At 34.0% G+C, this 25,120-nt stretch overlaps 2 protein-coding genes across 3 annotated transcripts in view; one reads left to right on the top strand and one right to left on the bottom strand.

Annotated features, from left to right (window-relative positions):
* LOC117334520 (spatacsin-like) overlaps positions 1-981 on the bottom strand; it is a 63,617-nt gene extending 62,636 nt beyond the window's left edge. Inside the window, exon 1 of the mRNA XM_033894195.1 lies at positions 737-981. Within this exon, the coding sequence (XP_033750086.1) occupies positions 737-942 (206 nt within the window). The 5' untranslated portion in view covers positions 943-981. The remainder of the gene's footprint in view (positions 1-736) is intronic.
* Positions 982-1,518: 537 nt separating this feature from the next.
* The window catches only part of LOC117334558 (angiogenic factor with G patch and FHA domains 1-like), a 35,005-nt gene continuing 11,403 nt past the window's right edge, over positions 1,519-25,120 (top strand). Inside the window, exons 1-11 of one of the 2 annotated variants that reach the window (XM_033894242.1) lie at positions 1,519-1,786; positions 2,793-2,860; positions 3,328-3,648; positions 4,201-4,608; positions 5,477-6,614; positions 6,855-7,015; positions 7,429-7,538; positions 8,201-8,364; positions 9,134-9,216; positions 9,934-10,064; positions 10,554-10,653. In XM_033894242.1, coding sequence (XP_033750133.1) covers positions 1,534-1,786; positions 2,793-2,860; positions 3,328-3,648; positions 4,201-4,608; positions 5,477-6,614; positions 6,855-7,015; positions 7,429-7,538; positions 8,201-8,364; positions 9,134-9,216; positions 9,934-10,064; positions 10,554-10,653 — 2,937 coding nt within the window. In that variant the 5' untranslated portion in view covers positions 1,519-1,533. Of the gene's footprint in view, positions 1,787-2,792; positions 2,861-3,327; positions 3,649-4,200; positions 4,609-5,476; positions 6,615-6,854; positions 7,016-7,428; positions 7,539-8,200; positions 8,365-9,133; positions 9,217-9,933; positions 10,065-10,553; positions 10,654-25,120 lie in introns of those variants that run through there. The other variant, XR_004534195.1, reaches the window with a different exon arrangement.

The following is a 25,120-nucleotide window of genomic DNA, read 5'->3' as shown; positions in this document are numbered from 1 at the left end:
TGTTTTGGTCTGACGTAATGGCGGATTAACCAGAACATGTCGAATAAGTTCCAATACTACGATACACACATGCGCAAAGCCCGATTTACCTGCGCTCACGTGTGTTTGATAGGAGACAGGACGCTCTCGATAAGGGATATGCTTGAGTGGTCACGAATAAAGGGAGCCACTACGTGTACGGGGAAATAGCGATGTTACTAATCTCTCTGTATATATGTCTCTGGTATCATACATACATAAATATAAGTCAATTTTTCTGTTGTATGGCTTTGATAAGCTAGGAACTAAATTTACACCATCATGACTCGCAAAACAAGTGGGGTCATGATTGGAGTTATTAATGTTGTTAATGAACGTAATACATTTAATATTAGTTTGATACAAGACAAATCCTATGTGAACTATATCAAGATTTACTGAGAAGGGATTTCAAAGATGGAGAGATCTGGCACTTGAAAGCGTATTCTAGAACATTGGAATATTTCTACATAAGCCTATTGCGCGTTAACTCCCTTTTAAATTTAAAACTAAACATTAATACAGATACAGATCTAGATACAGACTATCTTTACTTGTTAATATATATAATACCATTGTATGTTAATAAGCTTGGAACTTTGAAGGGTTTTAGGGAAGTAAATAGAAATATACAGATCAAGAATTTAATTTCAATTTCAGCTGCTAAATACTTAATTGTAGGCTTTTCTGATTCACGACACTATCAATATATACATACGCTTTAATATTGTGAAGATTTGGTGCCTCTTGATCCTTCTTTTTCGAATGTGAAATTTTTAAAAATTTCAATGTTCCATTATTGAAACGGAGGGCCAGGAAACGATATCTGAGATGTGCACATACTTGCTGTATATCTGACAAATCTAACTGTTTGTGGAATTTGTATATGTAACACCGCAAGTTTTGAGAACGGTCGTTTTCCATATTTTGATATTTTCCTCACAGCGGATTTCTTATCGTCGCCATTTTTAGATCACATGACTATCATAGGGAGAAGTAATTATTTTCAATATGATTTTAGTTTTTAAATTGCCTTTTAAAGCATTGTGATTATGAATACTATCAAAATTTAAGAAATAAAATTAATAAATCATTTATTTATGAAAATTTCTCAGCATTTCTAATAATGTTTCAAAGGTTTTTTTTGAAATCACGACAGCTCCCTAAACACAGCGCCACCTTTAAAATTAAAGATGGTGGATTCGTTCTGCAGACGATGTTTTGACCGACGTCGGTTTCAGTTTTAAAACTTATAGAGGTAACATTATGCTTCAAACTCGGTACTTTCTCGTAAACATAATGACATTAACAAGGTATGTTGAAAATTTTATGACAATTAACAAAGAACAGCCATGTTTAATGTTCCTTGTATTCGCGTTAGGTCTTGAGCCAAGTTAAGGTTGCCATGTGTGAATCGACACAGATGTCGTGTCGTACAAATGATAGCATATCTGTGGAAACTCGATGGATGCCAAAGTGAATAAAGAAGACTATATGTCTACCAACGACAAGAATATGGAAAAGGAAAACATAAATAATCCTGATACTGAAAAGGGACTACTTCATGCTGACTTATTACAACATTGTCAACATGAGCTGAAGACACTACAGGAAAAATTAATGAAGACCGAACAACAACTCGAGAAAAGCAACGCGTATAATGAAGAGCTACGTGATGAACTGGATAAGTTAAATTCAGAGCTTCATATTTTGAAGAGTGCTACAAAAGAGAAGACTGATGCAGAAACCCAGACAGATTATTATCAAGGTGGTGTTTATTATTTATGGTGAAAAATTACTGAAGATTTTTTTACTCAGCTACTTTGTATGATCAAAATTTAAGAGTATGTTTTGCATTTTACTGTTTTAAATCCAACAGTAGGTAGTGCATGTGATAGATACATATGTATAGCGGAACTGGACCGGGTCGATGATCGGCGACCAGGTAGCTCAATCGGTAGATCATCCGGCTAGTGTTCGGAGGTCCCGGGTTCGAACCCCGGTCTGGCCGTGCATTTTTCCACTCCTATTACACATACAGCTAATGGTAATTAATTTAGCCGAGTTTCCTCTGGCCCTGACACTATCATTATGTCTGGTGTAGGGCCAGAGCGCACTACTATATGTAGCTATAATCCTAGCGACACCAAACAGTGTAAGAGAATTCCATGTTTTCATACAGTAGTGCACTCTGGCCATGACTGATGGTGTCGACAGGGCCAGAGAAAACTTGGGATACTGTTTGTAATTGTAGTAAGTGGAAAAGCATTTGACAATAGAAAAGTAGTAAAGCAACAACTGCTTATTCAATACAACAGTAACTAGGGGACACACATTTATCATAGATGTTAAATAATGATATAGAAAATCATGCAAATGAAGAAAATTAGTCAGTTTCCTTTAACCCAACACAGCAGACGTAATTATTTAGCAAATTAATTAATATTCCCCCATTTGTGCCTCTATATAAATGACGACATCACAAACCGGCATTGTTTCCCAATTCTTTTTTGTTTGTATTCTACCTTTCATGTAGTAATTTTTACAAATTAATATTTGAAATCTAGTTAATACTCGTACAATGTATGAAAGACCATGATAGGGAATAGATTTATTTTCACAGCTTTAATTAAAGCTTTCAATGTATGCTTTATATATTTGCAATTGAATTTAATTTTAATATAACCATAAATGAAAAAAAATTAATGATAATTATGCCATTATATACAACCAATCCATTATGCTGTTTTAATATATTTGCTTTCTTTAATTAGATGATTTTAATGAAAGAGATGGATTATCCAGAGATCAAGCCATAGTGATAGATGAATCAATTAATGAGGTATGGATAAAAATGCCACGCAGAAATATTAAAAAAGAAAAATGGTGATAAGAATTAGATAAGAAAGTAGTGGAAAACATTTCCTTATACATGTATATATATTTCATGGGAGGATTATATTACAAAAGTAAAGAAATTTTGTAGCTTATATGGTTTTGTTTGAACACTGAGTTTGAACCAGATTAGTTCTTTTAATATGGTTCTGGAAAACCCTGAAATTTATTGATTATTAATTAATGTTTATTTAATTAAGGAATATTAGCTGTTGTTATTATAGAAAGAAAAATCTACAACCATGTTTGACAATGTAATGTTGCGTTAGTGTTTGAATACAACAACAGATTTATTAAGTTACTTGAAAGATGTTGTTGTCTTTAGTGTGAAGATATATTTTGTATCTTCTGAAAGTAAGAATTATTTTAAAGAGCGAACGTTTCTTCATTTATTTTTCTTATTATCATTTCCAGGGACATGAAGATGAAACTGGTGAAGATGCTAAAATATCAGATAGTGCTAAAACACTTGTTAGCGAGAAGACAGATGCAAGTGCTATTGCGGAGACAGGTGCTACTGTGGAAAATGATAACAAACCCGAAGATGATAATAAAATGGAATCTGATGATAAAGTAGAAAAGGAGGGCAAACAAGAAGAAGAAAAAGCTTCCAGTACATCGCTGGCTGATGAACTGCGAGCTACAGCAGAGGCAGCTGTGCAGCAGACTGGCTATGTGTATGATGAAAATTCTGGACTTTACTACGACTACAACAGTGGTTACTACTACAATGCAGTTAGTATATATATTTACACTAGGCTGTCTTAGAGGGGTCGCGGTGGCCGAGTGGTTAAGGTGTCCCAACACTTTATCACTAGCCCTCGATCCAGTTCTGGGTTGCGAGTTCAACACCTAAGTGGGGCAGTTGCCAGGTACTGACAGTAGGTCAGTGGTTTTTCTCCGGGTACTCTGGATTTCCTCCACCTTCAAAGCCTGGCTGTGAATAGGACGTTAAACAAAATAAACCAAACCAAACTGTCTTGGATTTGAAAAAAAAATTAAATTAGAATGAAAGCCTGACCCATAGCTGGGTTTGGTGTCAGTCTAATTATTTCATCTGGTCACTTTACTATTGTCAAGATAAATTAATTGTAAATGTTTGAAAATGATTACTTCAGAATTATCTTGAGAAATATTTATATATTGTACATTTTTACATAATTGTGAAAGCTTGATATCAATATTATGATGGTAGATCTTCCAATTCTTCTGTCAAGATTATGAACTGTGATGATGTGGATCATGAGTATTTTCTTAAAATTAACAGAAAGAGCATTTATTTTTCAGGAAAAAGCATTGTATTATGATCCCAATACAGGAACTTATTTTTACTACAACTCAGAGAGTGGTAAATATGAGTTCCACTCCCAAGTTGATGTGTCTCAGTACAGCACAAGCCATGATTCCCAACAGATCAACAGCTATGATCAGTACCAGCACGGGGACCACTATTCAAGGGGAGGTAACTATGACCAGTCCCGGAGAGACTATCATACTAGCCACAGACATAATGATTCTGGATATGACCAGTATCACCGGGCTTTACCAAGGAAGGACAGGGAGACATCCAGATCCAGCAAATCACATGTGGAGTATGACCACCACACACCACATAGGAGAGAGAAGGAAGGATCCTCTAGTAGAAAGGACAGTGATAAAAAGAAACGGTCAAAACGGCTACAGTCAGAGGAAATGGTATCATACTTTTTTTTTTGTGATATCAAATAAAGTAATTTGAAGAAATTTAATACTTCATAAAAAATTATTTGATCTCTTTTCTGTAAAAAAAGCTTGAAAACATCTCTACCTGTATAATTTGTGCACTCCTAACTTTAAACTTTATTTCAGTACAAGAAAACTGTCCTAATTACATGGGTTTTTACACTAATTGAATTTGTAAAAACGTCTGTGTGGCGCCATTTGTATACATCTCTTGAAGTCAGTATTCTTTGATAGGATCCTGCTTTTTTGAGAAAGATTAGATAAACTAGAGTGGAAATCAGGAATGTCATTTGCAGCCTGTCATTGATACATGTATCTAATATTATTTACTTAAACCATTTAAAAAATTACGTAGTATTTGGTTTGTTTTAGCAAATAACAAAAGTTACAGAAATTCACTATAAAGCCAGTTTGAATGAAGGTCATGGTTTTTCCTTTGTATCTTTTTTTTCGGATTTTTTTTCTTCATTTCATTTTGTGTACCATATGCAGTGACAGTTTTCTGTTTCAAAGTGAGTTATTTCCCTTTGACTGTTTGAAAAATTAGATATTTACACCCCATCTGTTTTTGATTTTTTTTTTTTTATAAATTGTTGTCTTGAATGATAAGTTGAATATTAAAAAAAAAGGCATATTAATAAGTCATCATCATTCTTGAAACAAAATGTTCTGTGACTGTACAGAATATGAGTGATGAATGCTGTTTTACCTTTTTCATTAGGATAAGGAAGATTATGAGGAAGTTTTAACAGCCCTAGAAGGCCTTAGAATCAAAACAGCCAAGGAAACTGCGATAGGTAAATATTAAATATTTTTTCTAACAGTGGCATGTGTATTTCAGGAATATCACAAACGGAAGAAAAAGAAGAAAGAGAAAAAGAAAAAGAAGAGGAAATCATCCAAAGAGAAAAAGAGAGATAGGTCACCAGGGAAAAAAAGTGATGAAAAGTGTTCGGATGGTAAAAAAAGGAAGGGTAAGGAGAGTAGAGAAAAATCTGAGGAGGGCGAAGTTAGGTCAGAGGATGATGACAGCAAGGAAGGAGAAGTCAACAAAGAAAACGACAATGATGAGGAAAGTTATGATTTGGCAGGGAATTCTGAATCTTACATGGATGAACTGTATGAAAGTTTTGATGAGAACAGTAATAATGAAGTGACTTCAGAGGAGGGTTCCACAATAGACAATTTATACGATGATTTGGGTGAGGAAAATGTCCAATGTGTGTCTGGAGATGATTTTTTATCCAAATGTTCAGAGGATTATCTGATACCTGAGGACCAAAAACAAAGTAAAAAAGATGACTCCAACATGGAGCTGTCTCCTACAAACACAGATAATGTGAACACGACATACAGTAAACAGACAGAATATTCTGAGCACAAAAAGAAACAAAACTCAAACGACAGCTCTCACAATACTACCGGGAAATTTAGAAAAAAGAGAAGTACTTCTTATTCAGATGTTGAAACTGCACATAAAAAGTCGCACCATAACGAAGAAGAAAATACTCTTCACAGAAACGAGTCTACTTCTAACAAACATCGGATTAAGAAAAGCAGGTCAAACAATTCGCACAAATATGAACATTCGAGGTCCAGTAATTCTAAGAAATCCAAAGACCAACATGACGATAGATATTGGAATAAGCATGGGGAAACACTGTGTGAAAAACAAGTTGGTGACTGTAGTGAAATATCAGGTAAAACACATCTGTACAAATCAGGGAAACAAGGCAGGAAGTCTTCAATGAGTAGACATATGAATACAAGAAAAACAGCATCAAAGTCTCGTCGGAAACTGGCAGCCTCTGCTTCAGACAGTGACAGTAGTAATAGTTTATGTACAGGGGAGTCGGAGCTGGAGTCAGGGGAGATAACCAGTAGTTCTGAGGAGGAACCTGTCGCCATGCAATGTGATGAGGATGTCCAGGCAGGGTATGGAGAAGGTCACTCACATGATGTCATTATGGCCGAGGAAGGTACATAAACCCTAGTTATGATGTCACAGCACTGATATATATGTAAATGTGTATTTTCCATATCATGATTTACATAATCATTGATTGGTTGATATATATGTATACTAGTATTTGCATCTCAAAATTTAATGAATTTTGCCTTAATCATTTTTATACAGGCAAAAACTTCCAATATTATTCTCATATGTCCTTGGCATGTTGTTATTTATAATTGTTCGAATATCCTGTTGGTTTTTACAGAGATCGTGAGTAAATGGCCGCCATGTATCCGTATGATTGTAACGGACTCGGACATCATTGATCCTGGTACACTGTTCATCGTCACATGTACTGGAGCGACCGTAGGACGAGAGAAGGAGATGGGTCACACCGTCCTTATCCCTGATATCAATATCAGCAAGGTTTGCAGCACTTTACCGCTAAAGTAGAGCATGTTCATTGTATATAAGACTTTCATAACAATTCATTAGTTTAACAAATTAACAGTTAGAATCAAGTCAAAGTTAATTTGGGTGGAATTGGAAAATGAAATAATTCTAAAAATTTTGATGTCATTTCTTAGGGTGAAATTGATAGTGTGTCTTTTGTGTTGTGCTTATTTCTCTTTCCTCAGTTTAGAGAAATCACTTAATAGCTGTGTAATGTGTGAAAAGGCCCAATTCTGATAAATAGCTGTTGATGTCAGCGATGTCTGAAGAATCTTCTCTGAAATTCAAGAATCTGAAGAAGATATATGTGTTATTTTCTCTGTCATTTGGATCTGTATTTGTATTTTATTTGTAGAGATATGTATTACATTTATTCCCAATTTCAGGCTCATGCAGAAATCCATTTTGATGAGGACAAGTACCACTACTACCTCACAGACTTGGCTAGTCAGAATGGCACCTTCCTTAATGAGGAGCGTGTTTCCGAGGTAAATTTGTAGTGTATCCACGTTTTCTCCCATGTAATATCACCTAGTGTAGAGGAATAAAGTAAAACTAAAATTGTTTTTCGGAAAGTTGTTTTAATGATAGGCTTTTATTAAAATTTATTGATTGCAATTAGAATATGATTCCCAGAATATCAAAATTGCTGTGTGACAGATGTTCATATGGTTTAAATGTAGGATATTGAATGTCATTGTGTTCATGTGATTTGAAATCAAGGCTTGACTTTTTTGACACTTCATAATTTTTCATGCATTTTCACTTCTGATTTTAACTTACCAGAAATCTACATCTGCTTGATAAACATTTAGTAATATCAAAATAGTATATTTCATATGAATGATAAATCAAAAGAAAATAACATGCAACCATTTCATGCATGGAATTTCATAATAGAAATCAGACAATGTATTATAATTAATCATTGAAATAACAATAGATTATCCAACACCCTTTCTTACATCATGATTAAGGTATAGTCGCACGACAATTCACGAGAAAAAAATTCATGTTTATGATGTGAATATTAATTTGCACACATCCTTGGTAAAAATATGTTGAGCTTGCTGTTTTCAAACATTTTCTCTTAGCATATTAATTGGGTGTTAATGACGCTGATTAATTGATGGTTGAAGCTATTAATTTTCTTTGCAGCCCAAGGTTAAGAGTAAGCCCAAAGTTCTGGGCCATGATGATTATCCTACAGTTTGGCTGTACTCGTCTACTTCTTCACATCCATGATGGCACAGACACCTGTGATGAGTGTGAGCCAGGACAAGTACAGGCACAGCTTCAAGCTCAGAACCAGCAACAGAAAGGTAGGTACAGCAATGCCTCTAAGGCCAAAACAGATAATTCCTTGTTTCTCAGGTCCACCTGCATCTATTTAAAACCTGTCTCAGTAGCGATGTTTTAGTAAAAAAAAAAAAAAAAAAATTTAAACAAAATCCAGCTTGTGCAATCCTGGAATCTGGTTCACTATTAACTATTTCATTACAATTGCCCAAAGTCTTGATTGCTTTTGATGGGAAAGAGTTTACCAGTGGTGCCTGAGATTTGGTAGCACCACCAACACAAAATATATTTAAAGCTTTGTTCAGTCAATGTTGATAGAAAAATAAACAGCAAAGGTGAAAAATGAATCTGAAAGACACTGTAAGATTTAATAATCTCTGTATATATTTCAAATAAAGTCCTTATTACAACTTTCATTTTATGCTGTATGTTGCGGGGGGGGGGGGGGGGGGGGGCGCACATCCCATTTCCCATCCCGATGATAAGTAGCAAAGTAACTAGCTCAGGAACTGCTGATGCGACCCTCACCAGCCAAACTGTGTTTTGGGGTGTGCAGTGGCAGTGCAGGGGGCGTTTATGTCTTGGACATTTTCTAGTTTAAAAGTTTTTTATTTCCCATTAAAAATTGTCTTCCAGCATCTTGTTAAGAAAAATATGAAAGAAATAAAAACTTTTCCTCAAACATCAGTGTTGAGCATGAAAAAAAGTCTGAAGAGTGTGATCTAGGCAGGACTCATTACATATTTTATAGAAGTTTTCATTCATTAATATATTTCATTTTTTGTTCATCAGAAATTGTCATCCTGAGTAAGGAGGAAAAATTTAGACAACAGAAACAACAGCTGAAGAAGATAAAAAAGAAGTATGGATTGAAGGTATTAAAGCTCTGTATATTAACACCTATAAAGAGAGGAGTGAAGGTATTAATTCTTTCTGTGTATTGACACCTATAATCTGAGGATAAAATAAATATGGATTGAAGGTATTAATTCACTTGTAAGTCCCCCTTGGTCCCTGGTGCCCATTCAATTTTTAGTCTGATAGGGGAAACAGAATGGCTGACAGGTAGCTATAGCTCAGTCAGAACATCATCAAATTTGTTCCACCCAGTGGTACTCTTGCTTTAGGAAGGCATACAATGGGCTTCCTGTATATTGTGTAGTGAACACACACCCCTCCCCTCTTCCTACAAGCTGACCTGGCCTCTCAAAATGACCTTGTCTTGTCTTTTTCACAGGTCAATAAACCAAAGAGCTAAGTAATACTATTTTTGTCAGTTCTGCAAGTATCCATACATATATATCTGACAACACAAGGAAACTATTGTATGGGTTTGTCCTGTAAAAGGTCAAAACAGCAAATTTCACATAACATGACATATTATGTCAAATTGGTATCTTTGATCAATCATAGCACAATGATGAGCACAGGGACATAAATATGATTTTTCTTGTATTTTCTGATATGATATTTGCTAACATTTCCAAAAATGTATAAATGTATGAGAATAAATGTTTGATACAGGAATGTTTTGACATCATAGGGATGCACATCCTTAAAGAAATACCAATTCTATATTTAATGTTGACTAGAATTCTGCCTATGAGGACAACATGGCTGCCATTAATAACCCTGGCTATAATGATAAGGCTGATGAGAGGAGAAAAACAGTCGGCAGTGACAACCCGTACCAACCGGATGAGGCCCCAGCATCAGTACACAGGTACAGGTTTTACTGTGTTTATCACAGGGGTCATGTCTGATGCTACGTGTATGTTGGCACTCTACAAGAACAATTAACACACACAACACATGTACAATATCAGTGTTATAGCGTTACAGCAAAAGTATTGAGTAATATGTAAATGCAAATAATGTAACAGAAAAATTTTATGTGAAGTTATTTTGTTAGCACATATTGGGAACAGGGAATCCATGTCAAGACTTTGTTACAATAACATTTCATATTTAGAATAACATCCCTCTGGCAGATTTGGAAATTTCTTTTAGCCATATATACGTAAAAAAAAAAAAAGATTTAAAGATTTCAACAGATCTGTAATCAAGGATGGAACATGCCGTTTTTTTGGGGGTTTTTTTTCTTCAAATTTCATTAAAAAATTGTTTTCATAAAGTTGTCCTTTATGAATACCTCTGATGTTTCTTTGGTTCTTAAGATATGTATCTGTAACATCTGTGATTATATTTACAGACCAATCTCTGAAGGAAACAAAGGCCACAAGATGCTGAAGAAGCTAGGATGGACTGAAGGGGAAAGTCTTGGAAAGGATAACGAAGGAATTAGACAACCAGTAAGTTCAAACTTTCATGTCAGTCAGTTCAGACACAAGATTCCCATTTTCGCTGAATTGTTCCGCTATGTATGAATAATAAATTGTTTTGATGGAAGGTTGGAATCAGATCTGTAAAATATTACTGCAATACTTCCTAATGCTGGAGATTTTTAAGAAAAAAAACCTTGGCTACGGCATTGAAAGTGGATTATCTCCCTTCAACTGCTACCAAACCTGGAATTTCATGATATCCTGGTTTCCATTACCATTCATCATTAAACCTGTATCAAATTATACTCGATAATGGGCCTTAGTTGACTATAACATACATACACCCACACTTGATCTACACTAGGGTTAATCTTGTTAATTGTTATGTTGCATGTCATACAGCACTCTGTAGATTTTGTTTTCGATATTTCAAGTACCACATGCAAAATGAGAAGTCTACAATATTTATTACATTTCAACAGGCCTTACAAAACTTTGTACGCTGTTTATTTCACTGGGTGTAGACCTCTTATGTAAATCGGGGGCTGCGATAGGTCAGTCGGAAAGAGCGTGGCCATGTAACTTCAGGTGAAGATCTGAGGTATGTGGTTCAACGCTCCCTACCTGTGCCAGTTTGTGTTTCTCAGGAAGTTGAGGAATGGGCCTGTCTGTGCTGTCATGGTTGTGTCCTTGGGCAAGACACTTTACCCTAATTGCTCTGGATGGTATGAGATGGGCCTCATTGTATGTTGTTCGTGAGGTAGTCACCAACTACTACAAGGAGACCCCACCTCAAAATGATCCTGGCTGTTAACGTTGTTTGTGATATTTCATAAAGTTATTACAATGTATCATAATTCATTTGATGTTGAGTCATTTTGGATGAGCTAATCTCCGCCAATCTCTTGTCATTTTGACGACAGCCATTTGAGCTACCCGGGCCACTTGCGTTCAGTTCAGTCCAGCTCCGCTACGTTTGGATTCCCTGTTTCAGTTTCTTGTCACCATATCTGAAACACTACATGCATGAATGATGATCAAATACATTGACGTTCACAATTTTGAGATCTTGAGATTTGTTGTGATGAGCATTGCATAAGAACTTCAAAATATCATGATTGTACTATACCTGTTTGACGATTGAATACCAACATGATTTTCAGCGTGATCATGCAATAACTAATGAACACTCTACAAATTAATGAGCAGTGTACCAGTATTAATTCTGAGGCCATTTCGTCAAGGTCAATCATTATTTTTCAGTTTCTTCATAAATGTATAGAGGTTACACAACGAGTGGTTGTTGTATATGGTATTTCTTGCACTCATGTTAGTTATTTCCAAAATTTCCAAAATTCATTTTTGTAACTTTTGAAAATAACTAACAATAATATATAATTATGCTGCCTATTGATGGAAACTCCGGTGAATGACAATGGAGAAGAGTCCAAGTCACTTCCCTCAGGGCCTTAAGTTCCTATGATTTTGCTGCCTACATGTATATTGATGATTTGATAGAAAATCAAGTGACTTGACCATGGGGAAGGACCGGAGCCATGCAATGCCCTCAGGGCCTGGGTCAGCACATCTTTGATAGCCAAGGCTTCTGATTGAGTTACACTCCATGTACCCTTGGCAGATATAGTCGTGTTCAAACTGTTGTACCCTGGAATCCCACAGCATCCAATCAAATTGTGTCTTAGATTCCGACTTGGTTTCGCAGTAAACAAAAATTACGACGGCCCAGTACAGTGCTATCTTGTTGACTATGTCATTGCGTTTTACCTAAGACACATACAATATTTGGGCAAAACTTCGCAGTCAATAACACAATCAATCGATAGAAGTTATTTATCACATAGGTCATCAAAATGACACAAGCCTCCATGTGTATTTGTTAACATAACTGATGGAATTTGGTACATCTGTAACGCTCATTTTGATTGGTCTAAAATTTCATGTGTTTTGAATCTTGAATCACTGCTTGGGGGGCAGAGCTGACAACTATATCTGCCTAGAATTTGTGGAGTGTAACACAATCAGAACCCTTGGCTAGCAAAGAAAGGTCAACACTAGGGCTGATAGTCGGCCCATGCATGGGTCCTAGAATTTCAGTTTGCATGATCTGTACTCTCAACATTGACAGACATCAAGTTAAAGATATACTGCAGTCAGTTCATGATCACTTTCAGACTAATTTATGAGATGCTAATCAGTGAGATGTCTTTTGAAGGACTTTAAAGGAAATGTTTACATTGTAACTAGTGCTTCGCAAACAGAACACTATGTGATGATTTGTTAGGGGGTGATATAATGTATTTACATATTTAGAAGACTGGAATTCTTAAAGACATAAAAAAAAACAAATTTTAGGCATATAATCTCTCCCTGTATTATTTGATTAAAACTCTGGCTTTTCAATTGATGCAAGATATAGAGAAAAAAATCTACTTGATAAAAAGGTCTAAATATTTGTCAAAATCTTTCATATTTCTAACATTAAGATGAACGAGATCTAGGTTTAACATGACAATGGTTTCAGTATTTTTTATTAACAGAATTTATATTTCAGATTTATGCTCGCGATGGAGTTTTATTACAAAAAGTTTTTATATGATTATAGTTGATGCCAAGATGAACAATATTCGTTGATGCTAAAATGATTCTTTTATGCATTATACAGGAAATGTATGTACATCATGCAATTTTTCACAACTAAATCATTTGGAAACTCCCTTGATCTTGAAATCAACACTGAATTAATTTACGTATCTACCTCTCTCAGTTACCAGAAAGGCATTTCAGGAAAGAAAAAACACAAAATATTGTCTTACCATCTTTCTTAGGTTGAAGAAGATAATGAGAAAAAAATTAGATAATTTTCCTCTTGAATGTAAACATATTATCAAATAACTTCATAGGGTCACAGGATCAAAATAATCTTAATTCTTCAAATAACTAATTGGTTTCTACTAAAATTCCCACAGCCTAGCTGTCTTACACATGTAGATTTTGTGATAGGATTCCAAATTGCGTTGCCCATATTTAACAAGAAGCTCTCAACATAGAGAGATAATTAAAGTCTGAATTCTAACGTAATCTTAACGGTCAAGACTGAAACCTTGCTGTTTTGCTGATTCTTATATTTCTTGAAAAACACAGCAAAAAAAATAAACCAACCAACAATAAAAAAACAAACAAAAAACAAAAAAAAAGAAAAGAAAAAAAACTAATGAAAAATACCTGCTGTAACACAGTTTCAATCAACTGTTTTCCTTTACGACCAGTCTTGTCCTAATTTTAATAGAATTTTTATTATATTTTTAGAAAGGAAATTCAATGTTTTAACTTTATAAATTGATGGTGTTTAGTTCTGTCCAAATTTTTGTACCAACACATTGATTCTAGCCAATGTTTGGCTGTTGCTTCCATGTGAACAGCGGAAAAACTTAAGTCTTAGAAATGCTACATTTTTTAATTTAATGACAGGATTTTTTTATCGCTATTTGGTCAGGATCATCCAGGGGCCATGGAGATTCAATAGATATTGTTTAGATGCACTAGTCTGTACCCCACCCACTCTTCATATAAATTCAAGTTCCCTTGGTCCAATAATGCTCAGACCAAAATTAATCAAAATCCCTTTAGCTGTTTGAAGGTAGTAGTGTTTGGAAGGAAAAGCTGACCAGAAGATGTAATATTACATTGATCACATTCTACTGCTGTGTAAGGGGCCACAATAGACCGGCCACCAGCCCCTAAGTTTTTTGTTAGAACTGCTCCACTAAATTTTAATACTAGATTATCTCCCCCTAGTTTGAAACTTAACCGCATATGACCAGTCTCTAGAATCAGACATATGCTAGTGACCAAAATCATAAAGGTCAATTTTATTTATAATTTTAATATTCTAAAGACAGGGAGCCAGTCTAGGGCCACAATAGCTTAGTTGGTTAAAACATTGGCATTCGTATCTTCAGTTGAAAATCTGAGGAACATGGATAGTGCAACGCTCCCTACCCATGATGTCTTGTGTTTTGAGAAATGGACCGCTCTGTGCTGTTGTGATTGTCTTCTTGGGCAAATTACTTTACCCTACCCTAATAGCTCTGGATGACATACGACAGGTCTCCTGTATGTTGTTACTACCCTAATAGCTCTGGATGACATACGACAGGTCTCCTGTATGTTGTTTGGTGAGGTAGCCACTTGATACTACAAGCAGACTCCGCCTCAAAATGGCCCTGGCTGTTCACAGGGAGATAAACAAACAAACAATCTGCCGTGCAATACACCAGGTCATATGATACATATTTGAACTATTTTCACAAACTCGTAGTGATCTAAAATTTGAATACTTATTGACATCGATTAAGGGGCCCATCTAAAAAAATTATAGTGATCTGAAAAGTGAATATTGTACTTAAGGACATTGATTAAGGGGCCTATCTAAATCAGCCAGAACGAGAAATATCTTTAAAAAAGATAAACGGCATAGTTTTAATGCTGGTGGTTATAATGTTAAACTGCAGGTGAAATAAATTAACGAACTAATGTATTTCAGCACGGATAACAAAATTATATCAGTTTGAATCATTTTTGGTGAAATTGAGACTGCATTTGAATCTGGAATACAACATCCACTTATTCAGCTTGTATTCAATCTTAACTTTGTTTCGTTTTTAACTGCATATCTGCATTTTGCATTCACCGCTACATTGACCAATCACATACTCCATCTTGACGAGTAACGCCACCTGTTGCGTCATATCCAGGGCCAAAAGAATATTATACGGCTATGCCAAAAAAAGAGCATGCTCCGATAACTTTTTAAGAGAATCTTTTATATGTTATTGATCAGTATAAAAGAAATTGGTTTACGAATACAGGAGATATTTTTCACCGAGGTTTAGTAATAAAAATCTGTCTGTACTTGATGTGGTTGACTTTATTAATGTCAACAAAAGTCTTGCAAATTTGAAGAAAGATCTCTTATATTTTACCTGTATACCTGTTTTGAGAACCAGTAAAAACTGACAAATTATCGTGACACACATTCGAAGCATGTAAACTTTTAAAAACAAATTAAAGAAATTTGATCTTTTCCTATATGTTCTTTAGCTGCTTTACTTTCCTTGTCAAATCTCTCATGGATGAAGAAAAGAAATTAAACATTAGTTATAATTTGAAAATGATAATTCAAATTTTTAAAATAATCCTAATTATGCTGACAGAACTTTTATTTTGTGGCTATAGAAGGAGGATGTGTGACCCCTTAATTACCTGATAAGGCATCAGTAGCTCTTACTATAGAGATAACATTGATGTGTGAGTGGCCTACATATCCCACATTCCACAGACAGTGTGATAGGGCCAGTCCTTGTACACACAATGACAGATTTATTTTACTCACTCATTACACTGAAATGATTAACCTAAATTTCTTCCAGGTTTTTTATTTAACACAATTCCTTAACTGCAAGAAACTGGAACAAGTCAAAAGTACTTTTCAACATATGAAATACAAACGTTCATTTCATATATATCGTTATATATATATACGTATATAGATATTTCATGCCTTCCCATGCTTTAGTCAAAAATATTTGATCCCAGGTTCTGGTAGTTGACCATGTGTTTTTCAGACAGTTTTTTTCATTTCTCTTAAATTTTTCCAACTTGTCAAATAAAATTTACAAATCCCACAGAATATTGAATAATTTTTTTAGTGCTCTTTAAACTGCATTCCGCTAAAAGTTTTTTCCATCATTTATCATGGAAATAGCAGAAAAAATTGATTTCAGTATTTTATAGAACAAACAGCACATCATTTAATAATTTTGTTTTAAATATTAAATTTTTGATTTTAAATATAATTGATTCTGCTTCAGATTTTTGTTTGTTTTTTGTTTGATTTTTAACTCAAAGAATAGACCAGTCATTCTACTAAGCTGTTTTTGATTGCTATGAAGAAAACTGCACACATTTAAAATTTCAGCTCTTAAAGAGGCTTGCCCGCAGAGAGATCAGAAAAATTGGCTAATAGAAAAAGATTTTTTACACATGACAGATTGTTGGAATTGTTGAGTTTTTCATTTTATTTTCCTTATAAAACGCTGAAAAGTGATATTAAAACCTCATTTTTAAATATTATTTATTTAATCGCAACCCGCAATAAGTCTAATTTGATTGACACATCAAAGAAACAAGCACGTGCACAGTGCCGCACAGTGATAACTTCAAAGGCAGCGGCGATTTACAAAGAAGATTTGCCGTTATATTCCATACATTTCCCTCTCAGGTTGAGTTTTAAAACGTCTTTTAAATACATATTCTGTAATTGTTTTCAAGAAATAAAGTCGGAAAGCCTCTAATTTTGTCACATAGAAACGTGTACTCGGAAGTTTATTTAGTGATCGGAGATGTGCCGTTTACCGGTCCGTCTGCGGGTAAGCCTCTTTAAAAAGGATATTGCCACTTTGACAAACTATTTTTATAAAACAACATATTGTATGATAATTAAAATTAGGAGGTTTTATATTATTACTTATGTCTGAATTCAGTATAAAAAATCGTGAGTCACCCTAAAAAATTAATGAAAGTTGGAAAGATCAGATTATGTAAGACATTAGCAAATGAGATGATTTCACGATTAAAGTTAAAATTGTTATTTGAAAAAAACTAATGGAATATTTGGTAATGCTGAAAGTCTGAAATTATATGTCGATCCACAGTTCAAAGTGAACTGGTGTCACATCTTTACCTAGATTTCCACCAGGCTGTGCCTGTGTAAAAAGAGAAAGTTAAATTATATTTTAATGAAAGAGATTGTGAGGGTATTTAATAATTCATAAATTTTTTCTTCGTTTTCGCAGAATGACAGTTTTTAGAAATAGACTATTTTCAGCAATAAAACAGCAAAAAATGGCACTGTAACGCTGATCTGAATGGCTGTCATTACAAGGAAGAAACTCCATTCCTTGCCAATTATAAAATTGACTGTCGGTGATATCCTGTCAATATTGATATGCATACAATTACATTATATATTAAGTATGGGTGCACCAGGATGTTACAAGCATGAGTAAATATGTTTAGAAATGAACAGGAGTGTAAGATGGGTACACATATTGTATTCTTGGAATGATCATAGTTGTAGTTCCACTAATGAGATTTATTTTTTCTTCAAATTATGTTTAGAAATGAACAGGAGTGTAAGATGGGTACATATGTTGTATTCTTGGAATGATCACAGTTGTAGTTCCACTAATGAGATTTAATTTTTCTTCAAATTATTTAACTTGTAGAATATGTTTGTACACATTACTGACTGCACAACCTACAAGTGCATTAATAGCGATCATAAATCACAGCGATGATGATATGCTCGCTAGTTATATGTCGCTCTTGTCAGTCACAGCCTTGTACATTTCATCCATAATTGTCTATCATCATATATCATGATATATGGGCTGGGTGTTTTTGTGAAGTTATCATACATAATTGTAACAGCTCCCGTGCTCCTTTAATGTTTCTTCCCAACCTTACATGTGTTTAGACGGAGAATTAAACCATTGTAAATTTAGCTATGTAACCACCGAGACCAGGGCTTCGTAAATCCTAAACAGATTTGACTTGTTTAGCTTCACCGGAGGATCACAAATGTATGCTAGTTGTCATGCATATATGTCACTGCACACAGCCACACAGGGCATAGCATCACCTTATTGGCAATGAGGCATTGGTAATTAGACTCTTTGAGGAGTCCTAGAGCTCTGATACAGATCACAGCTGCCCACTTCCTGTCTTTTGATTCAATAGGGAATTATTTTTTTGGGGAAATATCTAAATATACATTTTGTACAATTAAAAAATAATTTGCATGTGTAAATCGCAGGACTGCACCACAGGGATCAGTCAAGTCGGCCATAAAGTAATATAGATGGGGCACTTCACATTTCTGATGCTTAACATGCAAATATTGGTTCGGATTTACACAAAGCCTTGCGTTGTTGATGGTAAAGGTACAGGATTTTCAAATGCCATAAAAATGTCTTTACCATCAGTTCTACTATAGCCCTGGTGTTATAAAAGGCCAGTACTGAGAATTCACCAGAACACCTCACACAAAAATTACAAATGATTTGGCTGAAAATATGTTAGCGGGTGAACAGCTCTGGTATTGTAGTAGAGGCTTGATCCGAGATTTATCCCTGTCGATTCTCTAATGTAAGCATGTATCTATCTAGTTACAAATAAATTATCAAGACTAGATTTTCTGACTTTAAGGCTTAAAAAGATAAATATATTTGCATTAAATTGATCCTCAAACTTAGTGGTGGGGATAATGATTTTTAAAATCTGAAGATATTTTATATAGTTTTAAATACATGCAAATGTTTTATATGTTTCCATAGATTTTTTTTTGATTTTTTTTTTCAGTGTTTTTGTCATCATACTTAATGGATGAATACATTAATGTGTTTGAAAAACTGCTGCTTGATATTTTTTTAAAGAGCTGCCTTTATCAAATACTCATGTCTTCATATAACCGAAAATAAAAAAAAGCTACATCTATTTGTCAGAAATTTACTGAGGTCTTCAGATACAGGTTATTTTCATAAAATATTTTCCCTAAATGTTATAAATATGATATAAGCTTTCAAAAAATTGGAAAAATAAAAAATTTGGGTTATTTCTAGACCGGTCGATACTTAATAGAATACTGATAAGAGGGATATACTTTAGAAATATCTTCATAGTATCTGTGTGTGTGTTGTGATGTACAGGGGTGGTTTGAATCAGAATTTTTGTAAGGTTGAGAGATGATCGATACTTCAGACAAACATCTTCATGATTCACGGAGTTGAAATTTTCAGGATTGGACAGGATATTGATACACAGTGATAACTATTTGACCTTGACCATAGGTTCGGGTTGACAGCTCCACCAGACATAATAAAACTGTCTCGAGATGATAATAGTGTATCAACTTTCACTCAAGTTATTTCAGTTTCTTAAACACTGTTACAAAGAGATTTAAAGGTTTAAATTACCTCCAACAATTTCGAGAAAGGAAACCTCAGTTATTTACAGTATATTGAGTTGTAACAACTCAATTTCCGACTGCTTTTGGTCATGTGATAACGTGGTAATGTAAACACTGTAGATCGAGGTCTAATTATGAAGCTTGCAGTTGTATTTTGAAATGTTTTTTCCCTCAATAGCTGTGATTGACAAGACAAATTTTTTCGCTGCAATGACAGTAGAGTGAAATTATAATGTCTTTCATTAATAAAACTACTTGGCAACACTGTGCCGTCACAAATGTTGTGATGTCACCAAATAAGGTGGAATCGGAGTTAGAATTTCACTACGTTTATTTTAGTTTTCATGTCAATCTGATGAAATGTTGATTTCATAATTAAATGCTTGCAAAAATATCTTACTTTGTATTAAATTTAATCTTTTATTAATTTTCTATTTCATATAAAACTTATGATTTAGCTTGTAGCAAATTTTTCATTGAACCTTACCTCGAATGTAAAAATTAAAAAATTCTGGAGACTCATATTATGTCAATTTCACATCAAAATTGAAATTAGAAAATATATAAGATATTGTCATTTGGCAATAATAGCATTGTAAATGACCTCTGATACTTGTGTTTGAATACAGTACTTAGATTATGATGTCACATTGTTACAAGGGTAGTAATTGACTGTATTTCTCTCATTTTTAAGGTATCTCTATATTTTGCCTTTCATTCTATCCGTGAAAATGATTTTTTTATAACTTGAAATGTACAAAAGTTCTTTAGTTTATCACGTGTCGCGCGATCGGTATCAAGTAAAATATACAAATCTCTTAAAGTCTTTAATACAGTGTACATGTTATGTCTGTGTAAAATGAAATATACAAACCTGTCTTGTTTATCATGTTACAGTATAAAAGGATAATTATAGAAACCTCTTCAGTACATCATGTAACAGTCTAAAGCGAATATATACATTATAAACCTCATTAGTACAATGTATATATCTTTAGTATACTGTGTGTCAGTGTAAAACGAAAATATATAATATAAACCTCGTAAGTACAATGTATATCGTGTGTCTGTAAAAATGAAAATATACTTTATAAACCTCGTAAGTACAATGTATATTGTGTGTCGGCGTAAAAATGAAAATATATATTATAAATAGTATATTAAAGCAAAAATATATATCATAAACCTCGTAAATTCATTGCCTTTATTTCCTCCAAAATTTGAAGAGTACATTGAACAATGAAACATTGTTGAGGTACATATTATATGAATACAAGTAGAAAAAAGAAAGTTAAGCGAAGAGATATAAATGTATAATGATATGTATATAAATGTAAAGTTGAAATTTAAATCTTAATGAGGATCCTTGAAAAGGATGGATAGGCTTGATACCACACATTTAACAATTCAATCAATGACAATAAGCACGTTGTAAGACAAAACATTAAATTGCATTCATTGAATGAAGGTCATATTATGAGCCTTTTCAGAAAAACTTAGACAATCCTTGATAAAAGATGTTAACAACAGTGCATCATACTAGAAGCTGCACAAACGGCTTCACTTGGAACACCCAACAAATTAACAATTTGAACATTTATTTCGGCTTGATCGAAAGCTACATATAGTTGTACTGGATATCTATTAACAAATTTGGTAAATAAAGCATCACGCAAGTGAGAAATTTCTGGTTCTCTGCAGTCTAATAAACAATGGGCAACTGCATCTTCGTAAAACCCGTTACAACGTGCACACAATAATTCACAAATGGGTGGAGTTATCCACATTTTCGCAACAACTTTACAAGCCCTATTGAAGTTAGGATACGTTTTCGAAAAGGACCAGACAGCAGACGGGACCATTTCATGGTGTAAAATTCAGAATCTAGAAAATTCCGTAGAACAATTAAGACGAGATTGCCAGTCATTTGATTCTTTACATTAAAGAACAAATTTTACTAAATTTTTCATCGAGACTTAGAAGGACATTTGCTAAAATTGAAAAAATCAAACAAAATATCTTCAAAGTTATATTTGTGCAAAGTAACCCAGATGTCACTAATGTAACTATTTATACACTTGTATACACCAAGGCGCTTTTGATGCAACCGCAATAAAAATAATTGTTTGGACGTGCAGTCACCCTTAGCTCTGCATATTAAAGCACCCCAAAAACGAAGTTTACATTGATCTACATATAAATGCAGTGACGATTAACCTAGCATACCTAGTGCAAAATCAGATCTAGTTCTCAAGGGAATCCTTGAATCAATTTGGCACATAAATGATGAACGGACTCAAGGCGACGCCAGTCAGAAATGGTGAGTGAAAAACCACAGTTCACACCCGAACAAACTTCTAGGGAGTGAAACAGAAAGATAGAGCTTAACTCCTGTCAATGGGCTGATACTTGGACCAAAAAGACCACAGTTTAAAAAGGCAAAACACTGACCTCGCATCTTGTGAATAACTTCGTCAATGTTGGGTCGACCGGGATTCATTTTATTAAGTGTTAATCCACCATGCTTTACATGTGTAGATTCACTTACTTCAATCCCACCTAAATACCACTTTCGGTTAGACTGAGAACGGATCTTACTTTTTTCGTTAAAAACAATAACTACTGATTTAGAAGCATTATACTTGAATCTCCATTTACAACTATACTTATAACATAAATCCATAAGCATATCCAAGTTATGCTTAGATAACGAAAGTAGACAAATATCGTCCGCTTGAGTAGGACAAGTAACATTAACATCAGCAATAAAAAGTGAACATGGTGAGTTACAAAGATCATTTAATAAATCAATAATATAAACAGAGTACAACCAAGGTGAGATAACACTACCCTGGCGGGTTCCTTGGCTGATTCTGAGTAAATTGGACGCAAAGTTTTGGTACATAACTACACTAAACATATCTTTATACAGAGACATAATTACACTCATGTTTTTTCTATTGAAACCCAAACGAGCAAGTTTAAAAAACAGTCCATCAAGCCAGACACATTCGAAGGCTTTGGACGCATCTAAAAAACACGAGAACAACTTACAATCGTGTTCAGTACTGTACATGATGGTTTCGTGCACGATCATAAACCTCGTAAATACAACGTATATCGTGTGTCATTGTAAATTAAGCAAAAATATACATTATAAACCTCATAAATACAATGTATATCTTGGATCAGTGTAAAATGAAAATATACTTTATAAACCTCGTAAATACAATGTTTAATATGAATCAGTGTAAAAATGAAAATATACATTATAAGCCTTGTAAGTACAAAGTATATTGTGAATCAGTGTAAAAGGAGATCTACAATCCCTTTTGGTAGACATCTTGTATCGATGCAAAATGGTTATCTTGCCAAAATCTACATTATTTTTATCCATGCCTTATGTTGTTGAATTTGATATAAAAAGTTTGCATTGCTTTGAAGAAATATATATATCATAACATAGCTTGCGTAAAAATTTGGATAGTACCATAAAAATTGCACTATACACCAATGTTTTAAAGCTTGATGATAGACTTATTTTTGATAAGTTTATGTTCCAGCTTGAATAGATAAAATTGAAAATTACATGAGGCAATCCTTTTTTTTTTCATTATCTATGCTCTTTACATGAAACACTTAAAAATCGCAAAACATATTACGGATATAATCATTTCGCATTAGAAGAGGGATGTTGTAAAGGCAGTCAGTCATGTATGCATTAGTGTTTTTCGGCAATGTTATTTAGTGTGATAACAACACTTAATATTTAAGGATATTGATACTATGGCTAATTAGATTGGACTGAACGACATGCTTGCCGTTACATTACTGACGGTAAAGTGAAGGGTTATCATACAAGTATAACCGTCCATTAGATAACAGTCTACTCCGGGAGTCTCTGCCGTAGGACGCGATGTTCTGATTGATTCCGTTGGGATGATATATTGATTACAGACAGACTTCATATTTCCACAACAGTTTAATTAAAATCTTAAGCGTGTTCATTGAACTGTCATAAGTACACCGGGACCTTTTCGCACTGAGAATTTCATCATAAAAAAAGATGCACTCGCTGTATTGGAATGGTGTCTTTATGACCATATCTTTTAACCATGGGGATGGTGGCCAAGTGCAGTTTAGTGCAAAAAATTCTATAGTACTGTATCAAATTTTGACAGATACTATATCACCATCATTACTGGTGAAATACAATATCGCACGTAACTTGCCTCTTTCAGATGTAAATTGCAATCAAATATTAGAATGAAAAATCTTCATTATGAAAAAGATTCCAATTGAGAGTATAAGTTGTTCTAAGATGAAGGATCATGGTGATAACTTATTGTTGGTGCCTTTTGTCCGTCATCGTCCGTTAACTTTTTCTTGTAAAGATGATAATTTGAGTAAATATGAACAGATTTTGAATGAAATTGGTAGGCAGTCTAATGTCGATAGGATCTCAGATGAGATCCACAATGGGACAGAATCAACTATGACTTACAGAGTTATTGACCTTTGTAGTTTTAATATCAAGAGACTTTGTGAACAGATTTTGATGAAATTCAATTAATCTATTACTTTGTACAGTACATCTTCATCATTCTAAGACAGTAATTCATCCTCTATAATTCTGTACAGTAGATCGTCATCATTCTAAGACAGTAATTGCATTCTCTATAATTCTGTACAGTAGATCGTCATTATTCTAAGACAGTAATTCATTCTCTATAATTCTGTACAGTAGATCGTCATCATTCTCTATAATTCTGTACAGTAGATCGTCATCATTCTAAGACAGTAATTCATCCTCTATAATTCTGTACAGTAGATCGTCATCATTCTAAGACAGTAATTCATTCTCTATAACTCTGTACAGTAGATCGTCATCATTCTCTATAACTCTGTACAGTAGATTGTCATCATTCTAAGACAGTAATTCATTCTCTATAACTCTGTACAGTAGATCGTCATCATTCTCTATAACTCTGTACAGTAGATCGTCATCATTCTCTATAACTCTGTACAGTAGATCGTCATCATTCTCTATAACTCTGTACAGTAGATTGTCATCATTCTAAGACAGTAATTCATTCTTTATAATTCTGTACAGTAGATCGTCATCATTCTAAGACAGTAATTCATTCTTTATAATTCTGTACAGTAGATCGTCATCATTCCAAGACCATAAATCATTCTCTATAATTCTGTACAGTTGGTCTTCCATCATTCTAAGATAGTAATTCATTCTCTATAAATCTGTACAGTAGATTGTCATCATTCTAAGATAGTAATTCATTCTCTATAAATCTGTACAGTAGATCGTCATCATTCTCTATAAATCTGTACAGTAGATAGTCATCATTCTCTATAAATCTGTACAGTTGGTCTTCATCATTCTAATTAAGACAGAAATGAATGTTATACAGCCTTGAATTGCCTCTG

Source organism: Pecten maximus, chromosome 9 (genome assembly GCF_902652985.1).
Source record: "Pecten maximus chromosome 9, xPecMax1.1, whole genome shotgun sequence".
Classification (NCBI taxonomy): domain Eukaryota; kingdom Metazoa; phylum Mollusca; class Bivalvia; order Pectinida; family Pectinidae; genus Pecten; species Pecten maximus.
The sequence above is the reverse complement of the archived record's forward strand: the minus strand, read 5'-3'. Positions and strand labels throughout refer to the sequence as shown.